The following is a 23,443-nucleotide window of genomic DNA, read 5'->3' on the forward strand; positions in this document are numbered from 1 at the left end:
CGGCCAAGTGGAAAGAAACTTTTTAATGAATCAGAATATTGTAGTGAATGCTGTCTTAGGATGTGAAGGGTCTTACCAAGCACTTGGATTCATTTTCCCTCCATAAAATGCCAGTTCTGATGTTAATTCTTATAAAAGAAAAATTAATTTTTTTCTGGAAATTCCTCTTTTTAGTAGTGCATCTCTCACTCTCCTTCCCTCCCTCCCTCCTTCCCTCCCTCCCTCCCTCTCTCTCAAATGTGTAGCCTGACGATTAAAATGTTGATACTTAGAAGGTCAATTACAATTTGAAGTACAGTCAAACCTTAGTTCTTGAACATCTCCTATCTTGAACAATTTGGTTCTCGACCAGGTTGTTCATGGAAAAAATGTCTTGGTTGTTGAATAAGGTTGGGTTCTGGACCTGACAACCCTTTCATGCTGATACCTCAACACGATAAAAAGCATCTCTCAGGCCACAAAGGAGAGAATGTGAGTCAGTTTACAGCATTGTTAATATGTCAGGAAATTTTGCTGTGAATATTTTTGTCAGTTTTTTGTTTGTTTTTCTCTTGTTGCTGGCAGATGGACCATTAGCACAATTTTAAAATAGAAAGAGGCCATCAAAAGTGCTAATATTGCTAAGGGTATTAAAGAAACAATGATCACAGGCAATTGAATAGGTAGAAAAAAAACTGTTGTTGATTTGGATAAACTAAAAGCATTTAGCTAATGACAGCATTTCAGAGGCAATGATGTGTGAAAAAGCTAAGATGCCTCATGCTGACCTGAAAGACACGCCTGGAAAGAGGGCGGAAAGTGATTCCTTTAAGGCTAGTAGGGGGTGGTTCGATAAATTTAAGAAAAATATTTGCTTATAGATGGAACAGTACATTAGACATGTACTGTATATAAGAATGGTTAAAATGGAATCATTTGGGGACATGGAATGAATTAATTCAATTTACATTATTTTTAATGGGAAAAAAGCTTCGTTTTTTGAACAAATCACTTCTCGAACAGCCTTTTGAAACAAGTTAGAGAACTAAGGTCCCACTACATAGTACTTTAAAATATGAAATAAAGCCCAGCCGGGCGTGGCTCAGCAGTTGAGTGTCAACCTAGGATCTAGGAGATCGGGGTTCGATTCCCAGTCAGGGCACATGCCCGGGTTACGGGCTAGGCAGCCGATCTATGACTCTCTCATCATTAATGTTTCTATCTCTCTCCCTCTCCTTTCCTCTCTCTGAAATCAATAAAGATACATATTAAAAAAAATTTTTAATGTGAAATAAAATATGAGTAAATGTTAAATATTTTAAAATAAAATAGGGATTTTGTGTATTTGTCACAGTCTGTTTCTTCAGAAATTTATGAAGCTACTGGGGGAAAGGGACTGTGTGTACAGTTTTTATTATGCAGTACTTAGAGCCAGGCTACATGGGCATGAATACTGAATGAACATTATTTGATGGTGACAAATACATTTTTAAAAAATTATAATTATGTTTGTTGTAAACAGAAGAGGACATTTATAAGAATGTATATTGTGATGTACAGAGTTGTTAGGACGCTGCTGTTTAATATGTCATGTTTTTGTTTTAGCTTATCTATTTTAGGCAAGGACATGAAGCTTATGTGCGAGCTGTAAGGAAATCAAAAATATACAGCATTAATTTACAAAAACAGCCATGGAATAAAATGGATCTCAGGGTAAGTTTGCCAAATTCATTAGCTATGAAATTGAAGTAGCTTTGGAATTAAGGTACTTGCCTGTAGGCTTTTTCTCACTTTCATGCATATCTCACTGTTTTTTGTATGTCCAAGATAAGATGGTTACCATAATCTTATACGGCTGAGTGTTATGGGTCAGAATTTGTTTCCCAAAATTTGTATGCCACCTATTATCTTGATTATTTGACTTAATTTCCTTCAAGCTTCAGGTCCTCCGGTGTATATCATTCTATAATTGGAGCAAAGCAGTAGTTCCCTGGTGTGGATATTTTCCTCAAAAGCTTTGTACATTCTGGAGGCTCTATAAACTGACTACGTGTGTGGACTACAAACACCCTGGAGGTTCTGGCGGCTTTAGGATATAGTAAATATCACAAATCCCAAGAAGCTCAGAACTTTGTGGTGCTTTATGGATTATCTCTTTTGATATAGTACCTATGTAGCTACATTGTAATGAGTAAAATAGGTATGTATATTTTTAGAGAAGGGTTTTCTCCCTATAAGTACATGTCATTCATTTATGCTTATATACATACAGACAAACAGACATAGGAATACATACACCATCATTTATGCATAGGTTTATATACATGTGTTTTGTTCCTTTTTTTTTTTAACTTGGAAAACGAAACTAAAGAGCAATTTTACAATGGTTTTTCCAAGTAAATGAAGGATTGATGTGTGAGGATGTTTAGCAGGAAGGATACAAAATCTTTACATGTACTGAAATAAAGGTTTAAACACTTGTAAAATTGCATTAAGATTGTGAGATGGTAAAGTATCTTACCAAGTAAGCTTTACATAATCATCTCCTGGGAGATAGGGATGCTACCATCTATTCTAATCAAGTGAAAGTTTAGTTTTTGTTTGTTTGATTGTTTTAGAATCAGGAATGAATAAAACACTATTTTTTATTTTAAATTCTAACCCTGTGGTTCTAGGAAATTATAGGAGTCAGCATATGTGTGGTGCAAAAGCCTAGGCTTTGAAATAAGACCTGAATTTCAGTCCTAGCTCCGCTGTTTAATAGTGTAGAACTTTAAGCAAATCACTGTTCCCATGAGGCTCAGTTTTGTTATCTGTTAAGAGTGACTAAAAATCTATAAGAGTGATATTGTAAAATAATATTTTAAGTGTTCAAAAATGTATGTCATTTCCCCAAACATACATGTACATGTCCACCTGCATTATATACATACTGTATTTCTGCTAGAGGAGTGATTCTTAACTAGGCAGAGCATCATAGTCCCCTAGGGAGTTGTTTTTTAATATATATGACTGAGTTGTACCCCAAACCTACTAAATTCTATTCTATAGGACTGGGGTTTAGGAGCATGAATTATAAAAAGTTTCCCAATGGAATTCTGCTGCTTATCCTTGGTTTAGAGCCCTGCACTAAACTACAGCCTGTTTTTGAGGGTCAAGAGTCATGTCTTATTACCTTTAACACTTAGTGGAAATCCTAGTATTTGGTGGTTATTCAGATAATTTTTAAATTGTACCAATAATAAATAATATGTAAATGTTAGAAAATTATTTATATTGAAAATAATAGTTTATTGGTATTCTTATAAATAGGAACAAGAGTTTGTTAAGATTGTAGGAATCAAATATGAGGTTGGACCACCTACATTATGCTGCTTGAAGCTTGCATTTCTGGACCCCATTTCAGGAAAAATGACTGGAGAGTCTTTTTCCATTAAGTGAGTAACTGTGTGTGTGTGTGTGTGTGTGTGTACGCGCGCGCACGCGCGCGAATCCCTATTTTGTATTCCGCAGAGCACAAGACTTAATGAGAGAGAAAACACTACAGCACTATAGGCTTAATGTTTTAAAGAACAAAGTTTAATGTTTAATTCTTGGTTTACGTTTTTACTTAACTATATGTATATGGCTATTAAAGTGTATGTATATAGCAAATGTATATTTTAATACAATGTGTGATATATATATACATACATATATATATATATTTATATGTTCATGAGTTAGTTACTTCTCTGAATTTATGCCTTCATTTATAAAATGGAAATGTTAATATCTTCCTCAGGATTGTTGTGGGGAATAAAAGAAAAACCTTTATAAGTACCTAACAGTTTGCTTAGAACACCCTAGATGCTTTTATTTCTGTTAAAAATAGGAATAGTCAGTGGCACATTTCTTAAAGTAAGTTTGAAGTCTAAGGAAATGAAATAACATCAATTCATACTTCTTTTTTGTTATTCACATCAGAGGATATTTTTTCCATTGCTTTTCAGAGAGAGTGAGAGAGAGAGACAGAGAGAGAGAGATGGAGAGAGATGTTAGAGAGACACATTGATTGGTTGTCTCCTACACGCACCCTGATGGGGCCCGGGATCAAACCTGTAACCAAGGTATGTGCCCTTTACTGGAATTGAACCCGAGACCCTTCAGTCCTCTGGCTGATGCTCTAACCACTGAGCCAAACTGGCTCAGGCTCCATTGATTTTTAGAGAGAGTGGAAGGGAGGGAGGGAGGGAGGCAGGGAGGGAGGCAGGGAGGGAGGGGGAGAAAGAGAGAGACAGACAGAGAGACAGAGAGAAACATCGATGTGAGAGAGACACATCAATTGGTTGCCTCCCTCACGTGCCCCAACCAGGCTGGGGATCCAACCATGACCCTTTGGTGGGCAGGCCAACATTCTAACCACCAAGCCACACCAGGCAGGGCCATACGTTTCTTAAAAAGTCCTTAGTAAAAATAAATTATATTAAACCTTAGTAAAAATAACTTATATTAAACTTTAAGAACCTTTTTGACTCTTTATTACATTAAAGTGATACAGCATTAGGCAGAGTTCTCCCAAACAAAGCAAAGCAGATGAAGTTTAATTTAAGTAAAGGCATTTGTAAGGACCTTGAGGTTTACAACATTTTGCTTCATGGCTATGCTTTAAACGTATATCCATGGATAGTTAGTAACATGTACTATTATATTTGTATATTGGTTCACAGGTGCTTTATTTTCTGTACAGGTATCATGATATGCCAGATGTCATTGATTTCCTTGTGCTACATCAGTTTTATAATGAAGCCAAAGAAAGAAACTGGCAGATCGGTAAGTACAGAATTCTCACTTAGTAACTATTAAGTTTGAGGTAGAGTACATAACTTTTTAATCTGATTTAACAGAAACTAGTTTTACATGTAGCCAAATTAGAAAAATTAAACTGAAAATATTTTCTCAGTTATGTTCGGTGATTTTATGCACATTGTGTGTGTCATATAATCTCTAAACCTTCTGCAAATTTCTAATCTGTTAGAATACATATCTGAATTTAAAAGGGAGTTATCTAATGTCACTTGTCCTAAAATATAGTATTTAATATTTGGGCTCTTAAACAAACCATTACTGATTGTGGTTTTCTTTCTTTCTCTTTTCTCCCCACCACAGCTCGATCGCCCTCTCTCTCTCTCTCTCTCTGTCTCTCTGTCTCTCTCTCTCTCTCTCAACCTTTCCCCTTTCTCTTTTCTCCCTCTCTTCCTTTCTCCCACTCCCTCCTTTCCTCCTCATTAGCTATTTGATCTTGGGCAAGTTTTTAATTTCTCAGTGCCTCACTTCCATTACCTTTAAATGGGAATCACATGATGCCACACCTATAAAAGACTGATGTGAGCAATAAATTAGTTAATATCTAGAAAGTACTTAAAATGGTACCTGATACAGAGTAAACACTGCATATGTTTGCTGTTAATTACTTTTAAGTAATGTTTTCTTATTTGGAAGAAACTATTGTCTACAATGATTTGGTTTTGTAATTCTTAGTCATTTAGAACAGAAGACTAGTATGAAGTGATTTTAAAGGCAGAAATCAAAAAAGATAAGAAACAAAAGGTGTAACATAGGTAGAGAGCAAGAATTAGTATGCCTAATGATGATTTCAGGTAATTGATAAAAGTTTAATTATATGTGGTAGCATTTATTTAAAAAAACATGGACATATATTTGTGTGTGTGGTTTTTTTTTTCTTCAAAAAAATAACTAGTACCTGGAAATCAAAATCCTTGAAGAAGGTAAAATGTAAAATTCACTTATCTTGCAAACTCAGATTGAAACCTTTAACAACACTAGTTATAATACTACTTCTATATTCAACAAAAAGTAGCAATTTAGCCCTGGCCAGTGTGGCTCAGTTGGTTGGAGCATCATCCTGTACACCGAAGGTGGCAGGTTCAATTCCTGGTCAGGGCACATACCCAGGTTGTGGGTTCAGTCCCTGGTCAGGGCACTAGCGAGAGGCAACCAATTGATGTTTCTCTTTCATACCTCTCTCTCTCTCTCTCTCTCTCTCTCTCTCTCTCTCCATACATATATATATGTGTACATATACACACATCTTTCTCTATTTCTGTCTCTCTCCATCTCTACCCCCCAAAATCAATTTTAAAAAAATCCTTGAGTGAGGATTAAAAACAACCTTTGAAAATAACAATTTATAGTGGGAACAGAGCTATTATTCTCGAGAGCACCGTTGTAAGAATTTCTAAAAACATTACAGGTGATAGATTCCGCAGTATAATAGATGACGCCTGGTGGTTTGGGACTGTGGAGAGTCAGCAGCCTTTTCAACCAGAGTATCCTGATAGTTCTTTCCAGTGTTACAGTGTTCAGTAAGTACAGTTATGCTCTTTTATGCCTGATATAATACAGAAGTGCTATATGAACTTTCTATAAACCCTGCCAGGAATAATATAATTTATCTGACTTATCTAGTTTTACAAGATCTATAACTGTAAGGAAGTAATCATGATACCTATAGGGAAGGAATTTGATGATAAAGTAGGTAAATGTTTCTGCTAAAACAAAGCAGGAACTGAAGGCTCACTCCTACCTCCCTTATGTTCATATTTTCTTGTAAGTAATTTTATTTTAGACAAGAATTACTATTACTTCATGAAGAATACTGAAATTAATTCAGTTTTTAAAGTAATTGTTACAGCTGGAATATAGCAATGAATATTAGTACCTAGGCTTTTATTTAATGGTGTGAATTCTAGGCAGAAATGACTGTATTATATTTGGATGTCGTATTTGTCTTCAACATTTACTTTAGTTCTTCATGATAGATTCCTAGTTATAATACTCCTAATTAATAAAGTTTTCTTGTCAGATGTGATAGGACAAGTGTTTACTTTGTGAATATTGACTTTTGTCTCCACATTGCAGATCAAAAAGGAATAATAAAATTTTGGAGATGTTATGATACTTAACCTGTTAGGATAAAGTAGATTGTCTTACAGAAATAAGTGGTCTATTGAATCACGTTTTTAACCTGAAAGGGATTTTTCTAAACATACCATTTTATTCTGTATCCTGGCTTAACATTGAATAAGTCCTTGATTGGAATAAAAAAGCCAAGTAAAGCTAAGAATAAGCCTCCTACTCTCTAAGTTTCATATTGGTAGACCATGTTTTCTTTATTAGAGGTTTATTATTATCTGTATGTAAGCAAAGTTGTACTTTAAGGAAAACTGTATTGCCCTTTTCCAAATTTCATCCCCAATAATTCATGCAAATTATGCTAGTATATAAAGTATCATGTGAATTTTATTTGTATCTTGTTATTTTTTAATAGCTGGGACAATAATGAGAGAGAAAAGATGAGCCCCTGGGATATGGAACCAATTCCAGAAGGAAGTAAATATACTTTTAAAAATGAATTATAATTCTTATAAAAGAAAAATGACAATAGCATGGTATTGGAAACTAATCATTTCTGGGTTTCCCTCTTATGCATAGCTGCCTTTCCAGATGAAGTTGGTGCTGGTGTTCCTGTGTCCCAGGAGGAACTGACTGCTTTGCTATACAAACCCCAGGAAGGAGAGTGGGGGGCTCATTCCAGAGATGAGGAATGTGAACGGGTTATTCAGGGCATCAACCACCTTCTTTCCCTTGGTATGGTGAATGTGAAAGAATATTAGGTTGGGAGGGAACAAGGAAAAGCAGCAGAATTTTAAGTTCTGCCAAAGGAAATGCATTTTTTTCACTGTACACTTCTAACTCAAGAAGCACAGTGATTCTAGTTTTAATAGCATTTTTATATGCTTGGCCAAAGTAATGACAAACTTTTTCAGTTCTGTGGTGGCTTATAATAGTGAAGGCAGGTAAAAGGTGTCTTATTTGCTTGAGTCATTTTGACTCTCTGACTGTTTCATGAGCCTGACTGGGTTATTTGATAAAGACAGTGTGTGAGTAATCTATATTACTTGCATAACTAGTTATGTTTTCTAAGACATATCGCTTGAGACATTTGGCATTTATCCAGAAAAGACATAAATTTGAAATTAAACACAGTACTCCTTTAATTTTGTCTCATTTTACCTGATTTGAACCACTGTATCATACATGAGTCTTAGATAATATGCCCCCCGTAAAAATAATAATATCATAACAGTATTGGTCTAATATTAACATAATTGAATCGTCAACATTTTATGTGTAGTATATTCGCCCCCCTTCTTTTTTATATGTTTTGTTTATTAACATGAAATGTTAATGTTCTTTGTAACCACCTTTCTTGATTTTGGTAATATTGTAGATTTTGCTAGCCCTTTTGCTGTTCCAGTGGATCTCAGTGCCTATCCCTTGTATTGTACTGTAGTTGCATATCCAACTGACCTCAACACCATCAGGCGGAGACTTGAAAATCGCTTTTACAGGTCTGTTTAGTTTTATCATTTACTATAAAATTTACAGCTTTATGTCTTTTGCTTTTCTTTTTGTATAATGATACACTGAGATCTTTGTTTTCATAGTATAAATAATCATTCAAAAGAACCACTCCAAAATTTCTTCTAAAAATTTAGACCACTAATTTTCCTTTATTCAGTAGATTCTTAGTCTTCCAGGGTGAGAAGGGGTGTGAAGGGAATGAAGTACAGGGAAAAAATTATGAGTAATGCAAGTCACATGTGAAATAAAAACTAGTTAACTTTAGTTTATTTAAGGCAGGTTAAGTGTTTTGTGGATTCATCATGGTTAAGGTGCTACACAGAGACTTTCAGCATGTGTAAATCCCCTGTTGAAAAATTAAGCAGCAGTTAATGAGATTTAATTACCAGCCCTGAAATGTGTATAGAAAAAGGGATAGAGGAAGATATGAACTGGAAGAATATACCATGTTCATGGATTGGTTTTAGTCAGGAGTGAAGTGATTATGGGAAAGCGATGAAGGGCCACTTTTGGTATCTCCCTCACCCCAGACTCCACTGTCCTAACCACAGTTATTCCATGAACTGCTTTTAACCAGCTGGGTGTATTTTATAACATTACCTACAATTTCATTCAATAATATATATCATAAAATGACTAGATAAAAATCTGTCCTTTTCTATAACCTGCTTTTTTCTTTTTCTTCCCCTGAAAACTAAACATTTTAACTTTATCTCAGCAGTTTATTTTTGTTTATTTATATTTGGTCAAATCACTATTTACCCATAATTTCCTGGGTCAATTCTTTTCTAACTTTTAATATGCAGTCCAGTAGTTCTAAATTCTTGCCTGTGCTTCAAATACTGTAACTATATACGTTTATTAGTGCACATCTATCACACACATGAGTTACATACATACAAGGTGTTCCAAAAAGTGTATGATCACTTAAACATGATAGCTCAATTTTGAAAATGAAATGTATTTTAATAAACACTGCCTTTATAATTATTCAAAGTGTGTGTATACATTTTTTGGGGACACCCTATATATTTTAATACCTTTGACATGTCATGATTAGTTGCCTAGTTGTTCTGTGTTACATATTCCTAGAATAATTGAAGGTATTTTTTAAAAATTTTTTCAATTACAGCTTTCATTTAATATTATTTTATATTAGTTTCAGGTGTCACAGAAGGTATTTTTTATTTCATAGGAGAATATCAGCATTAATGTGGGAGGTACGCTACATTGAACATAATGCCAGGACTTTCAATGAGCCAGACAGTCCTATAGTAAAAGCAGCCAAAATTGTAACTGATGTCTTACTTCGATTTATTGGGTAAGAAGGAGTTTTATTCTCCATAGGAACTGCCTTCTGATTTTGTAAAATTTATTGAAATATATTTTGATTTATCATATTTCTTAGGGACCAGAGCTGTACTGATATACTGGATACTTATAACAAAATCAAAGCAGAAGAACTAAACAGTACTGATGCAGAGGAGGTAAGAATTGCAGCATTCGTGAGCATGTGTTCCTTTTCTGTTATTTAAATTACAGTAAATATTATATGTAGGTATTATAAGCAATGAAGCTAATTTCTAAAAGTTGGCTAACACTTGAATTTTTTTTTATTAAACTATTTAACCTGTGTTTAAATGGCATGTACAAAAATGTAGTAGTGCTAAAGTATTCAGTCAGGTGTCTGGTCATACTATTGACTTAGTGGGTTTCAGTGATGAGAAATCAAGACTTCATATTAGAGCCCTTAAAAACAGGACAAAGCACTAAATAATGTAGAAGAATGGTTAGTTGAGGGAAACTTTAATAAGGATTCATTTTCTACAGACGTGTAAAATATTAACATATTTTAAAATTTTAGTTTTCAAAATTGACATGTTTAGTAGTTTTATGAAATTGCTGTTCAATTTCTTTTATGGAAATTTGCTAACATAAAACAGTTTTTTTTAAAGAGATGAAATTAGTATTGTCAGCAAACCCTCACTTCTGATTTCCCCAGCCAGTTATACTCCTAAGGTACATAAAGCCATTTGTGACTAGAGGCTATGATAGAGAAGCAAAAACCAAGATAATAGGCTGAAACAATAATAGAGAGTGACAATTAAAAATCTTTAGTGGCAGACAATTCATCCCATGGATGAGTGACTTAAATTTGCTAAATTCTATTGTAGTGGCTATTTTACACAGATATGTCACCTGTTTATATTGTCTGTACCCTTAATCTTCACAGTGGTAAATTGTCAGTGTTTTTTACTCTTTTCTTTGTTCATTTTTTAAAGTATTACAGATATCTTCCTTTTCTCCCTCATTAATCCCCTCTTCCCGGCATCCACCCCCCCCCCCCAGGTCTTCTTCACACTATTGCCTGTCTATAGGTAATGCATATATGCATCTAAGTTCTTTGATTAATCTCTCCCTGCCCACTCCCCACCCCCACCTTCCCTCTGAAATTCATCCAACTACTCCATGGTTCTGTATCTTGGTATCTTGTTCATCAGTTTATTTGTTCATTAGATTCCACATATTAGTGAGATCCTGTGGTACTTGTCTTTCTCAGACTGGCTTATTTCACTTAGCATAATACTCTCCAAGTCAATCCATGCTGTCCCAAAGGGTAAGAGATCCTTCTTTTGTATAGTTGCATAGTATTCCATGGTGTAAATGCACCCCAGCTTTTTTATCCACTCACCTACTGATGGGCATTTGAGCTGTTTCCAGATCTTAGCTATTGTAAATTGCACTGCTATGAACACAGGGTTGCATATGTTCTTTCTTCTTGGTGTTTTCGATTTCTTAGGATATATTCCTAGATGGGATTACTGGGTCAGATGGCAATTCAATTTTTAATTTTTTGAGGAAACTCCACACTGTTTTCCATAGTGGCTGCACCAGTCTCCATACCCACCAGCAGTGTAGTAGGGTTCCCTTTTCTCCACATCCTCGCGAGTACTTATCATTTGTTGATTTGTTGATGGTAACCATTCTGACAGGTGTGAGGTAATATCTCATTGTTGTTTCAATTTGCATCTCTCTCGTGATTAGTGACTTTGAGCATTTTTTCATATGTCTCTTGGCCATCTGTATGTCCTCTCTGGAGAAGTGTCTATTTAGGTCCTTTGCCCATTTTATAATTGGATTGTCTTATTTTTGTTAAGTTGTATGAGTTCCTTATATATTTTGGAAATGAACACTTTATCAGATGTATCATTGGCAAATATGTTCTCCCATACACTGGGCTCCCTTTTCATTTTGTTGATGGTTTCATTCACTTTATATTTTGATGCAGTCCCACTTGTTCATTTTCTCCTTTGTTTCCCTTGCCGTAGTAGATGTATCATCAAACATACTGCTCCGAGAAATGTCTGAGATTGTGCTGCCTATGTTTTCTTCTAGGATTTGTATGGTTTCATGTCTTACATTTAAGTCTTTTATCTATTTGAGTTTATTCTTATGTACGGTGTGAGTTAGGGGTCTAGCTTCATATTTTCCGTCTATCTGTCCATTTTCCAGACTCCATTTGTTGAAGAGACTGTCTTTACAACATTACATGCTCTTGCCTCCTTTGTCAAATATTGAGCATAAAAGTTTTGGGTTCTCTTTCTGTTCCATTGATCTATATGTCTGTTCTTGTGGCAGTACCAAGCTGTTTTGATTACAGTGGCTTTGTAGTATAATGTGATATCTGGTATTGTGATCCCTCCAACTTGGTTCTACTTTCTCAAGATTGCTGTGCTATTCTGGGTCTTTTTTGATTCCATATATATTTTTGGTGTGTTTGTTCTAGATCTGTGAAATATGCCATTGATATTTTATTGAGGATTGCATTGAATTCATAGATTGCTTTGGTTAATATGGACATTTTTATGATGTTAATTCTACCAATCCATGAACATAGTATATTCTTCCAGTCCTTTGTATCTTCTTCTGTCTCTTTTTGCAGTGTCCTATAGTTTTCTGAGTACAAATCTTTTACCTTCTTGGTTAAGTTTATTCCTATGTGTCGTAATTTTTTTGTTGCAATAGTAAATGGGATTGCTTTTTTAGTTTCCCTTTCTGTGAGCTCACTATTGGTGTATAAAAATGCCAGGAATTTCTGGGTGTTAATTTTGTATCCTGCTACATTGCCAAATTCATTTATTAAATATAGTAGTTTTTTGGTGGAGTCTGTAAGGTTTTCTATGAACAATATGTCATCTGCAAGTAATGACAGCTTACTTCTTCTTTTCCAATTTGAATGTGTTTCATTATTTCTTTTTGTCTGATAACTGTGGCAAAGACTTCTACTATTATGTTGAATAAGAGTGGTGAAAGTGGACACCCCTGTTTGTTCCTGTTCTTAGGGGAGATGCTTTTAGTTTTTACCCATTGAGTATGATGTTGGCTATAGGTTTGTCATATATGGCCTTTATTATGTTGAGATATGATCCCTCTATTCCTGCTTTGCTGAGAGTTTTTATCAAAAAATAAGTGTTGGATTTTGTTGAATGCTTTTCTCCATCTATTGATATAATCATGTGTCTTTCCATTTGTTTATGTGATGTATCACATATATTGATTTGTGAATATTGCACCAGCTTTGCATCCCTGGAATAAATCCCACTTGGTCATGGTGTATGATCTTTTTAATATATTGCTGGATCCGATTTGCTAATATTTTGTTGAGGATTTTAGCACCTATGTTCATCAGGGATATTGGCCTGTAATTTTCTTTCTTTGTAGTATCTCTATCTGGTTTTGAAATTAGGCTTATGGTGACCTCGTAAAAAGAGCTTAGAAGTGTTCCTTCCTCTTGGATTTTTTCAAAAAGTTTGAGGAGAATAGGAGTTATTTCTTCTTTGAATGTTTGGTAAAACACCCCTGTGAAGCCATCTGGCCCTGGGCTTTTGTGTCCTGGGACTTTTTTGATTACTACTTCACCTTCATGAACAGTTGTTGGCCTATTCAGGTTTTCTGACTCTTCCTGATTGAGTTTTGGAAGGTTAAGTTCCTCTAGGAACTTGTCCATTTCATCCACGTTGTCCAGCTTGGTGTGGTGTATAGTTTGTTCATGGTATTTTCTTAAAGTCCTTTGTATTTCTGTTGGGTCAGTTGTTACTTCACCTCTTTCATTTATGATTTTGTTTATTTAGGTCCTCTCTCTTTGTTTCTTGATGAGTCTGGCTAAATGTTCATAAATCTTGTTCATCTTTTCAAAGAACCATGTCTTGGTTTCATTGATTTTTTTTATTGTTTTTTACCCTCTGTGTCATTTATTTAGACTCTGTTCTTTACTATATTCTTCCTCCTAGTTACTTTGGGCTTTTCTTTTTTAATGTATCTTTATTGATTTCAGAGAGAGAGAAAGAATCATTAATGATGAGAAAGTTTGGGCTTTTCTTGTTATTCTCCTTCTAAGTCTTCAAGTTGTAAGGTTAGATAATTCATTAGTCTTTCTTGTTTTTTGAGATAGGCCCGTAGTGGTATGAATTTTTCTCTCAGGACTGCTTTCATTTTGTCCCATAGTTTTTGGGTTGTTGTGTGTTCATTTTCATATTTTTCCAAGAAGTTTTTGATTTCTTCCTTGATCTCTTTGGTAACCCATTCATTGTTTAATGACATATTTAGCCTCCATGTGTTTGAATGTTTTTCACTGTTTTTATTGTAGTTGATTTCTAATTTCATGCCATTGTGATCTGAGAAGATGCTTGACGTGATTTCAGTCTTCTTAAACTTGTAGAGACTTGTTTTGTGTCCTAACATGTGGTCTATCTTTGAGAATGTCCCATGTGTACTTGAAAAGAATGTATGTTCTGTATCTTTGAGGTGGAATGTTCTGTAAATGTCAATTAATTCCACCTGATCTAGTGTGTCATTTAGCATCGCTGTGTCCATGTTGATTTTTTGTCTAGAAGATCTATCCAGTGATGTCAGTGGGGTGTTAAAGTCCCATACTATTACTGTATTGCTATCTTATAGTCCTCCAGAAGTTTTTTTTATATTTGGGTGCTCCTGTATTGGGTGCATATATGTTTACCAGGGTTATATCCTCTTGTTGGATTGATTCCTTTAGTATTATCCAATGACCTTCATTGTCTCCTGTTATGATCTTCATTTTGAAGCCTAGTTTGTCAGATATGAGTATTTCTATCCCTGGTGTGTTTTTTCATTTCTATTTGCGTGGAAAATTTTTTTCCATCCCTTTACTATCATCCTGTGTGAGTCCTTTGTTCTGAGGTCATTTTATTGTAGACAGCATATATATGGGTCATGTTTTCTTATCCGTTCAGCTACCATATGTATTTTGATTGGAATATTTAAGCCATTTATATTTAAGGTTATTACTGATTGGTACTTACTCATTGCCATTCTTTTTTTCTGTCTGTTCCTCTCTTTCTCTACATTTTTTCTTCTTCTCATATCAGCCCCTTTAGCATTTCTTGTAGTGATGGTTTGGTAGTAATAAACTCCTTTAGCCTTTTTTTTATCTGTGAAGCTCTTCATTTCACCTTCTATTTTGAATGATAGCCTTGCTGGATAGAGTAGTCTTGGGTTCAGTCTGTTATTTTTCATTACTTTGAATACTTCATGCCACTCCCTTCTGTCCTGACGGATTTCTGTTGAGAAATCAGTTGTCAAATCTAATGGGTGCTCCCTTGTAGGTAACATTCTCTCTTTCTTGCTGCTTTTAAGATTATTTCTTTATCTTTAATGTTTGCCATTTTAATTATGATGTGTTTAGGTTTAGGTGTTTTGGGGTTCAATTTGATTGGGACTCTCTGTGTTTCCTCAACTTGAGTTACTCTTTTCCTTCACCAGGTTCAGGAAGTGTTCTGTCATTATTTCTTTAAACACTTTCTCTAATCCTTTATTGGATTCTTCTCCCTCTGGCATCCCTATGATGCAGATATTGTTACGTTTCATATTTTTCCAAAGTTCCCTTAAATTTTCTTCCTCTTTTTTTTTTTTTTTTTTTTTCCCTAATTGCTGCTCTGATTAGGTGTTTTTGTATCCTGTCTTCTAATTCACTGATTTGGTCCTCAGCTTCTAATCTACTGTTGATTCCTTTCAGTGTATTCTTTATTTCAGCTGTGTCATTCTTCATTTCCAATTGATTCTTATGCAGGCTTTGGAAGTTCTCATTAATGTGGTTGAGCATCCTTATAACCATTATTTTGAACTCTATATCTGATAAATTGTTTGCCTCCATTTCATCTATTTCTTTTTCTGGTTATTTCTTCTTTTCTTTCATTTGGGTGTTGTTTCTTTGTCTCCATTTTATTTTGCCCCTTGTCCAGGAATACCAGGTCAAAGCTGCACAGTGTGAACAGGGCCTCATTTCTGTTAGTCCCAGGGTACCAGGTTCAGCAGCTAGGTCCTGATGACAGGCCTATGTGTTTGGGAGGTGTTGGGTCATGATGGCAGGGCCAGGTGCACTACGTCAAGGCTGTAGCCAGGTAGGCAGGCAGGCCTGGCAAGTCTTGTCAAGGAGGCACGGCAAGTAGGCTGGCAGGCAGGCAGGCCATGTAACACGTCAAGGAGGCACAGAAGGCATGCAGGCAGGGAGGCCGTGTGCACCACATCAAGGCAGTACAGCAGGCAGGCAGGCCAGCAGGCAAACCGGGAGTGCCCCATCAAGGGGGTGGCCCAGGCATGCATGCCTCACACTACTAAAAGGAGGCACATCAGGCAGACAGGCTGGGTGCACTCCATTAAGGAGGCAGGTCAGGTGTGCACCCCCATCAAGGAGGCAGGCAGGAGGCTGTGTGTCCTTGTCAAGAAGGTAGGCAGGCAGTCAGACTGGCTGGCTGTAGGCACCCCATCAGGGAGGTGCCGCTGTCAGGGAAACAGGCCAGCCATGCAACCCCATCACGGAGGTGGGCAAGCAGAGAGGCAGAGGCAGGCCAGCTGTGTGAGTTTTTTACTCTTTAATGAAAGTGTGTCTCACTATAAAATGTTGTATTATTGGAGTTAAATGTTATTTACATAATAAAAACTTAAATATGCGGATTAGGTATTATCCTGAAAGTAATGACAAGTTTATCATTCTTATGCCTGATATTTTCTCTGACCTTTCACATAAGTGCATTTTGATTCAGGGTTTCATGTAGCAAAAATTTTGTCTCAGAGCAAGCACTACTTGGGTTAAAATAAAAGTAGAGTATAATTCAACAACTTTATCTTTTTTGATGAGAACATTTAAGTTTTACTTTCTTAGCAAATTTTAATTATATGATACAGTGTTATCAGTATAGTCACCATGGTTTTTTTTCTTAGATCTTTAGATTCTTAGACCTTATTCATCTTATAGCTATAAGTTTGTACCCTTTTACCAACCTCTCCCCATTTCCCCTACTACCTCCCCTTGGTACTATTTGTTGTTCTCTGTCTGGCTTATTTTACTTAGCATAATGCCCTGGAGGTCCATTCATGTTGTCACAAATGGCAAGATTACCTTCTTTCTCAAGGCTAAGTAATACTTCATTGTGTGTGTATAAACATACCAATCACACTTTCTTTATCCATTTATCTGTTTACATACATTTAGATTGTTTTCATAGCTTGACTAGTGTGAATAATGCTGAAGTGAACATGGCAGTGCAGTTTTATCTCTTTGATAGTCTGTTTTCATTTCTTTTATAGATATATACTCAGAAGTGGGATTGCTAGATCATAGGGTACTTTTTTATTTTTATTTTTGAGGCTCCTCTGTACAGTTTTCCATAATGGCTGTACTAATTTATATTTCCACCAACAGGACACAGGGGTTTCCTCCTCTCTACATCCTCTGGAACACTTGATATCTCTTATGTCTTTTGTGCTAGACGTTCTAAGAGGAATGAGGTGATACCTCATTGTGGTTTTGATTTGCATTTCCCTGATGATTAGTGAGGTTGACCATCTTTTCATGAACCTGGTAATAATTTGGATGTCTTCTTTGGAAAAATATCTGTTAAGTCCTCCTGCCCATTTTTAAATTGAATTGTTTGGGTTTTGTTTTTGTTTTTGTTTTGCTATTGAGTTGTATGAGCTTTTAAAATACATTTTGGAGATTAACAAGTTATCAGATATATGATTTGCTAATATTTTCTCCCTTTCAGTAGATTGACTTTTCATTTATTTAAAAATTATTTTTAATTGAATTTTTTGGGGCGGCATTGGTTCACATCATACAGGTTTCAAATGTACCACTCTATAACACATCATCTGCACACTTCATCATGTGCCTTTTGCCATAAACAAAGTCTCACTTCATTCCTCTTCCCACCCATTTGTCCACCTCCACTTATCCCACCCTCCTTTCCCTCTTGATCATCACCACACTGTTTGCATCTATGTATTATATATGCTTTTTTGCTCAATCCCTCCACCCTCCATACAGCCCCCCAACACACCTCCCCTCTGACATCAGTCTGTCTGTCCAACATATCCATCACTGTTTCTATTTTGTTTATCACTGTATGTGTTCATTTAGATTCCACATATAAGTGAGGTCATATGGCACTTGTCTTTTTCTGATTGACATTTCACTTAGCATAATGAACTCGAGGTCTATCCATGTTGTCGCAGAGGGTAAAATTTTCTTCTTTTTTATAGCTGAGTAGCATTGCATTGTGTAAATGTATCACAGCTCTTTTCTTTTTCTTTTTTAAACATATCTTTATTGATTTCAGAGAGAGGAAAGGAAGGGGAGAGAGAGAGAGGTGGAAACATCAATGATGAGAGAGTCATTGATCGGCTGCCTAGCCTGCAACCCGGGCATGTGCCCCGACCGGGAATCGAACCCCGATCTCCTGGATTCTAGGTCAGTGCTCAACTGCTGAGCCACCCCCAGCAGGGCATACCACTGCTCTTTTATCCACTCATCTACTGATGAGCACTTGGGCTGTTTTCAGATTATTTATTGTAAGTAATGCTGCTATGGACATAAGAGTGCATATATTCTTTAGAACTGTTATTTTGCATTTCTTTGGATATATTCCCAGAAGTAGGATCTCTGGGGTCAAAAGGCAGTTCTATTTTTTAATTTTTTTTATTGTTGAGAGTATTACAGATGTCCCCCATTTCCCCCCTTGCCCCAATCCGTGAAACTCCATAGTGTTTCCACAGTGGCTGCACCAGTCTCCATTTCTGCCAACAGTGTGCAAGGATTCCCTTTTCTCCACATCCTCGTCAGCACTTGCTCTTTGTTGATTTATTGATGATAGCCACTCTGACAGGTGTGAGGTGATATCTCGTTGTGGTTTTAATTTGCGTCTCTGATGATTAGTGACCTTGAGCATTTTTTCATAAGTCTCTTGGACATCTGTATGTCTTTGGAGAAGTGTCTATTCAGGTCCTTTTTCCATTTTTAATTGGATTGTTTGTCTTTCTGGTGTTGAGTTGTATAAGTTCTATATATGTTTTGGAAATTAACCCCTTATCAGATATATCATTGGAAAATGTGTTCTCCCATTCAGTGGGTACCGTTTTCTTTTTGTTGGTGGTTTCTTTTACTTTGCAAAAGCTTTTCATTTTACTGTAGTCCCATTGGTTTATTTTTTCCTTTGTTTCCCTAGCTCAAGGAGATATACTGGCAAAACTATTGGTATGAGAGATGTCTGAGATTTTATTGCCTGTGTTTCCTTCATGGATTTTTATGGTTTTGCTACTTACATTTAAGTCTTCTGTTTTGAGTTTATTGTTGTGTATGGTGTAAGTTGGTAGTATAACTTCATTTTTTTTTTGCATATATCTGTCCAGTTTTCCCAACACCATTTATTGAATAGACTACGTGTGTAACCCATTGTATGCTCTTGCCTCCTTTGTCAAATATTATTTGACGAAAAAGACGTGGATTTATTTCTGTGCTATTATGTTCCATTGATCTATATGCCTGTTCTTGTGTCAGTTCCAGGCTGTTTTCATTATTATGGCCTTGTAGTGTAGTTTGATATCAGGCACTGTGATCCCTCGAATTTTGTTCTTTGTCAAGATTGCTGAGGCTATTTGAGGTCTTTTTTTGTTCCATATAAATTTTTGGAATTTTTTTCTGTATATGTGAGATGTACTATTGGTATTTTAATAGGAATTGCACTGACTTTGTAGGTTGCTTTGGGTAGTGTGGATATTTTAATGATGTTAGCATTTCCTATCCATGAACACAGTATATGATTCCACTTATCTGTATGTTCCTCAGTTTCTTTCTTCAGTATCTTATAATTTACCGAGTTCAGGTCTTTTACCCCTTGGTTAAAGATCTAGTTGTGTTTTGAGCGGAGTCTTTAGTGTTTTCTATAAAAATATGTCATCTGCAAAATAATGACAGTTTTAACTCCTCCTTTCCAATGTGGATGCCTTTTGTTTCTTCTTGTCTCATTGCTGTGGCTAGTACTTATAGTACTATGTTGAATAAGAGTGCTGAAAATGGATATCCCTGTCTTGTCCCTGATCTTGAGTGAAACTCTTTTAGTTTTTGCCCATTGACTGTGATGTTGTCTGTGGGTTTGTCATATATAGCTTTTATTATGTTGAGGTATGATCCCTCTATTCCCACTTTGCTGAGAGTTTTTATCAGAAAAGAGGCCTGGATTTTATCAGATGCTTTTTCTGCTGCTATTGATATGATCATGTGATTTTTGTCTTTCACTTTGTTTATGTGATATATCACATTTATTGATTTTGTGAATATTGTTCCAACTTTACTTTCCTGGAATCAATTTCACTTGATCATGGTGTATGATCTTTTTTCTCTTTAATATATCTTTATTGATTTCAGAGACGGGAAAGGAGAGAGAGAGAGAGAGAGAGAGAGAGAGAGAGAAACATCAGTGATGAGAGAGTCATTATCAGCTGCCTCCTGCATGATGACTCCCACTGGGGATCTAGCCCACAACCCAGGCATGTGCCCTAACCAGGAATTGAATCAAGATCTCCTAGATCATAGGTCGATGCTCAACTACTGAGCCACGCCAGCTGGGCAGTGTATATTGTTTTTAATGTATTACTTGATCCAGTTTGCTAATATTTTGTTGAGTATTTCAGTATGTACTGTATATCTTCAGGGATATTGTCCTATAATTTCCTTGCTTTGTAATGTCTTTATCTGGTGTTAGTATTAGGATCTTGTAAAAAGAGCTTAGAAATCTTCCTTCCTCTTCAGATTTTTTTTGGAATAGTTTGAGAAGTATAGATGTTAGTTCTTCTTTGAATGTTGGGTCAAATTCAGCTTTGAAGCCCTTCAGTGTAGGAGTTTTGTTTTCTGAGTTTTGTGGGGTTTTTTTATTACTGCTTCAATTTCATTAGTAATAATCTGTCTATTCTGGTTCTCTATTCTTCCTAATTCAGTTTTGTAAGATTGTATGTCTGGGCAAATTTATCCATTTTCCCTCAGGTTGTCCCATTTGTTGGCATATATTTGTTCAGTGTTTTCTTACAATTTTTTGTATTTCTGTGGTGTCAGTTGTTATATCTCAGCTTTCATTTCTGATTTTGTTAATTTGACTCCTGTCTCTTTTTTTCCTGATGAGTCTTATTAAAGATTTGTCAATCATGTTTATCTTTTTAAAGAACCACCTCTTTTATTCATTTTTTATATTGTTTTTTGTTTTGTTTTTAGTCTCTATGTCATTTATTTCCACTCTAATCTTTATATTTTCTTCTATTTTCTCTGGGCTTTGTTTGTTGTTGTTTTTCTAATTCTTTTAGGTGTAAGATTAGATTGTTTGAGATTTTTTCTTTCTTCTGAGGTAGGCCTGTAATACTATAAACTTTTCTCTCAGGTCTGCTTTTGCTGTGTTTATTTTCATTTGTTTCCAGGTAACTTTTTTTTCTGTTCATTTTTTTAAAAAATTTATCTTTATTGTTGAAAGTATAACAGCTGTCCCCTTTTTTCCCCATTGACCCCTTCTACCCTGAGCCCACCCCCTGCCCAAGGCCTTCACCACACTATTGTCTGTGTCCATGGGTTATGCATATATGCATGTAAATTCTTTGGTTAATCTCTCACCTCTACCCACCTACCCCCATCTACCCTCTGAGATTTGTCATCTGTTCCGTGCTTTTGTCACTGGATCTATTTTGTTCATCAGTTTATTTTGTTCTATAGATTCCACATATAATTGAGATTATGTGATATTTATCTTTCTCTGTTTCCAGGTAATTTTTTATTTCTTCCTTGATCTCATTGCTCATTCATTCATTGTTTACTAACATGTTATTCAGCCATCATGTGTTTGAATGTATTTCAGTATTTTTATTGTGGTCAGAGAAGATGCTTGATATTATTTCAATCTTCTTGAATTTATTAAGATCATTTTGTGTCCTACCATGTGGTCTATCTTTGAGAATGTTCCATGTGCACTTGAGAAGAATGTATACTCTGCTGCTTTGGGTTGAAATGTTCTGTAAATATCAGTTAAACCCATTCACTCCAGTGTCATTTAAGGCCACTGTAGCCTTGTTTATTTTTTGTCTGGAAGATCTATCCAGTGATGTCAGTGAGATGTTAAAATCCCCTATTATGACTGTATTGCTGTTGATTTCACCTTTCAAGTTCACCAAGATTTTCTTTATATATTTAGGTGCTCCTATGTTGGGTACTTATATGGTTACAAGGATTAGAGAGTCATTGATTGGCTGCCTCCTGCATGACCTCTACTGGGGTTTGAGCCCAAAACCTGGGCATGTACCCTGACCTGAATCTAACAGCAATCTCCTGGTTCATGGGTCGATGCTCAACAACTGAGCCCGCTGGTTGAGCCAAGGGTTATATCCTCTTGTTGGATAGATCCCTTTTGTGTTATGTAGTGATTCTTTAGGTTCATCTTTATGGGACTCTGTGCTGTCTGGCCTTCTGTGTCTTTTTCCTTCACCAGATTAGGGAAGTTTTCCCTTATTATTTCATCAAACAAGCTCTAGATTTCTTACTCTTTCTCTTCTTCTGGATCCCTATCATGCAAATGTTGTTACACTTGATGTCCCAGAGGTCCCTTAGGTTTTCCTCATTTTTTAAAATATCCTTTCATTTTGTTGCTCTGCTTGTGTGGTTTTTGCTACCTTGACTTTCACATTTCTGACTCAGTCCTCTGCTTCATCTAACCTGCTGTTGATTCCTACTAGTTTATTTTTTATTTCATATATTTTATTACTTTTTTCTGACTGTTGTTTTTTTATGGTTTCTATGTCCTTTTTAATGTTTACTATTTCTTTAAGTTCTCACTGAGATCATTCATTCTTCCCCTACGGTCCTTGAACATCCTTATAACCATTGGTTTAATCTCTACATCTGTATCTTGGTTGATTCCATTTCATTTAATTCTTTTTCTGGGAATTTCTCTTGTTCTTTCATGTGGGGGATATTTTTCTGTCTTCCCCATTTTGTCTCTGTGTTTTATGTATTAGGTAGATCTGTTATGACCCCCAAACTTGTTATCATGGCTTTATGATATAGTTGACTTATTGGACAGAATTGCACAGTCTTTCATATCATTTTGGCTCTTTGCTTCAGTTATGTTTCTTTTGGGTTATGTGCACCCTCCTGTTCTGGTTGACTTTTCAATGCTGTTAGCCTTTTTGTGGGTGGAGCTTACCCTTCAGGCAGGCTGACTTTAAGGATAAACCTCAATAACTATGTACGAGTCACTGTGCAGGGGCTGTTCCTTGAGGCAAAGTTGTTCCCAGCAGGGTCTGGTGCCTGTTAGACTCCGCCTCTGGGTGTGTTGCTTGTGTTACTAGTTGGGTCTAACTCTAATGTGGTCTGAAGCCCACCACCTATTGGTTCTAGGTCCACTTGGGCAGGGTTCAGGTAGAGGTTGATGTCCCTCATTGTATGTAACCGTTTTATGCTACCTGTCTGGAGCTACTACACTATTCACTGTGTGTGACTGCATCTACTGAGACTGGGTGTGTGTGGGAGGGGGAAATCTGTGTAAAAGGGTCAGATTCCTCCAGTTTAGAGCTGGAGGCAAATGAATAAAATGTCTGAGACGCCCTGATGTTGTTCTCTACCTGTCAGCTCCTCCGTCTCACCCTGAGGTTGCCTGGTCTTCCTCCAGAGCCTTCCAAAGAAAGATTGTAG

The 23,443-nt window shown here is 36.0% G+C and overlaps 1 protein-coding gene across 2 annotated transcripts in view; it reads left to right on the forward strand.

Moving 5' to 3' along the window:
- Positions 1-23,443, forward strand: part of BRWD3 (bromodomain and WD repeat domain containing 3) — a 130,018-nt gene that overhangs the window by 85,069 nt on the left and 21,506 nt on the right. The window contains exons 25-33 of one of the 2 annotated variants that reach the window (XM_081124964.1): positions 1,585-1,692; positions 3,292-3,416; positions 4,709-4,791; positions 6,233-6,344; positions 7,310-7,371; positions 7,474-7,629; positions 8,273-8,393; positions 9,602-9,727; positions 9,815-9,893. In XM_081124964.1, the coding sequence (XP_080981090.1) occupies positions 1,585-1,692; positions 3,292-3,416; positions 4,709-4,791; positions 6,233-6,344; positions 7,310-7,371; positions 7,474-7,629; positions 8,273-8,393; positions 9,602-9,727; positions 9,815-9,893 (972 nt within the window). The remainder of the gene's footprint in view (positions 1-1,584; positions 1,693-3,291; positions 3,417-4,708; positions 4,792-6,232; positions 6,345-7,309; positions 7,372-7,473; positions 7,630-8,272; positions 8,394-9,601; positions 9,728-9,814; positions 9,894-23,443) is intronic. The other variant, XM_081124965.1, reaches the window with a different exon arrangement.

This window comes from Miniopterus schreibersii, assembly GCF_964146895.1.
Source record: "Miniopterus schreibersii genome assembly, chromosome: X".
Classification (NCBI taxonomy): domain Eukaryota; kingdom Metazoa; phylum Chordata; class Mammalia; order Chiroptera; family Miniopteridae; genus Miniopterus; species Miniopterus schreibersii.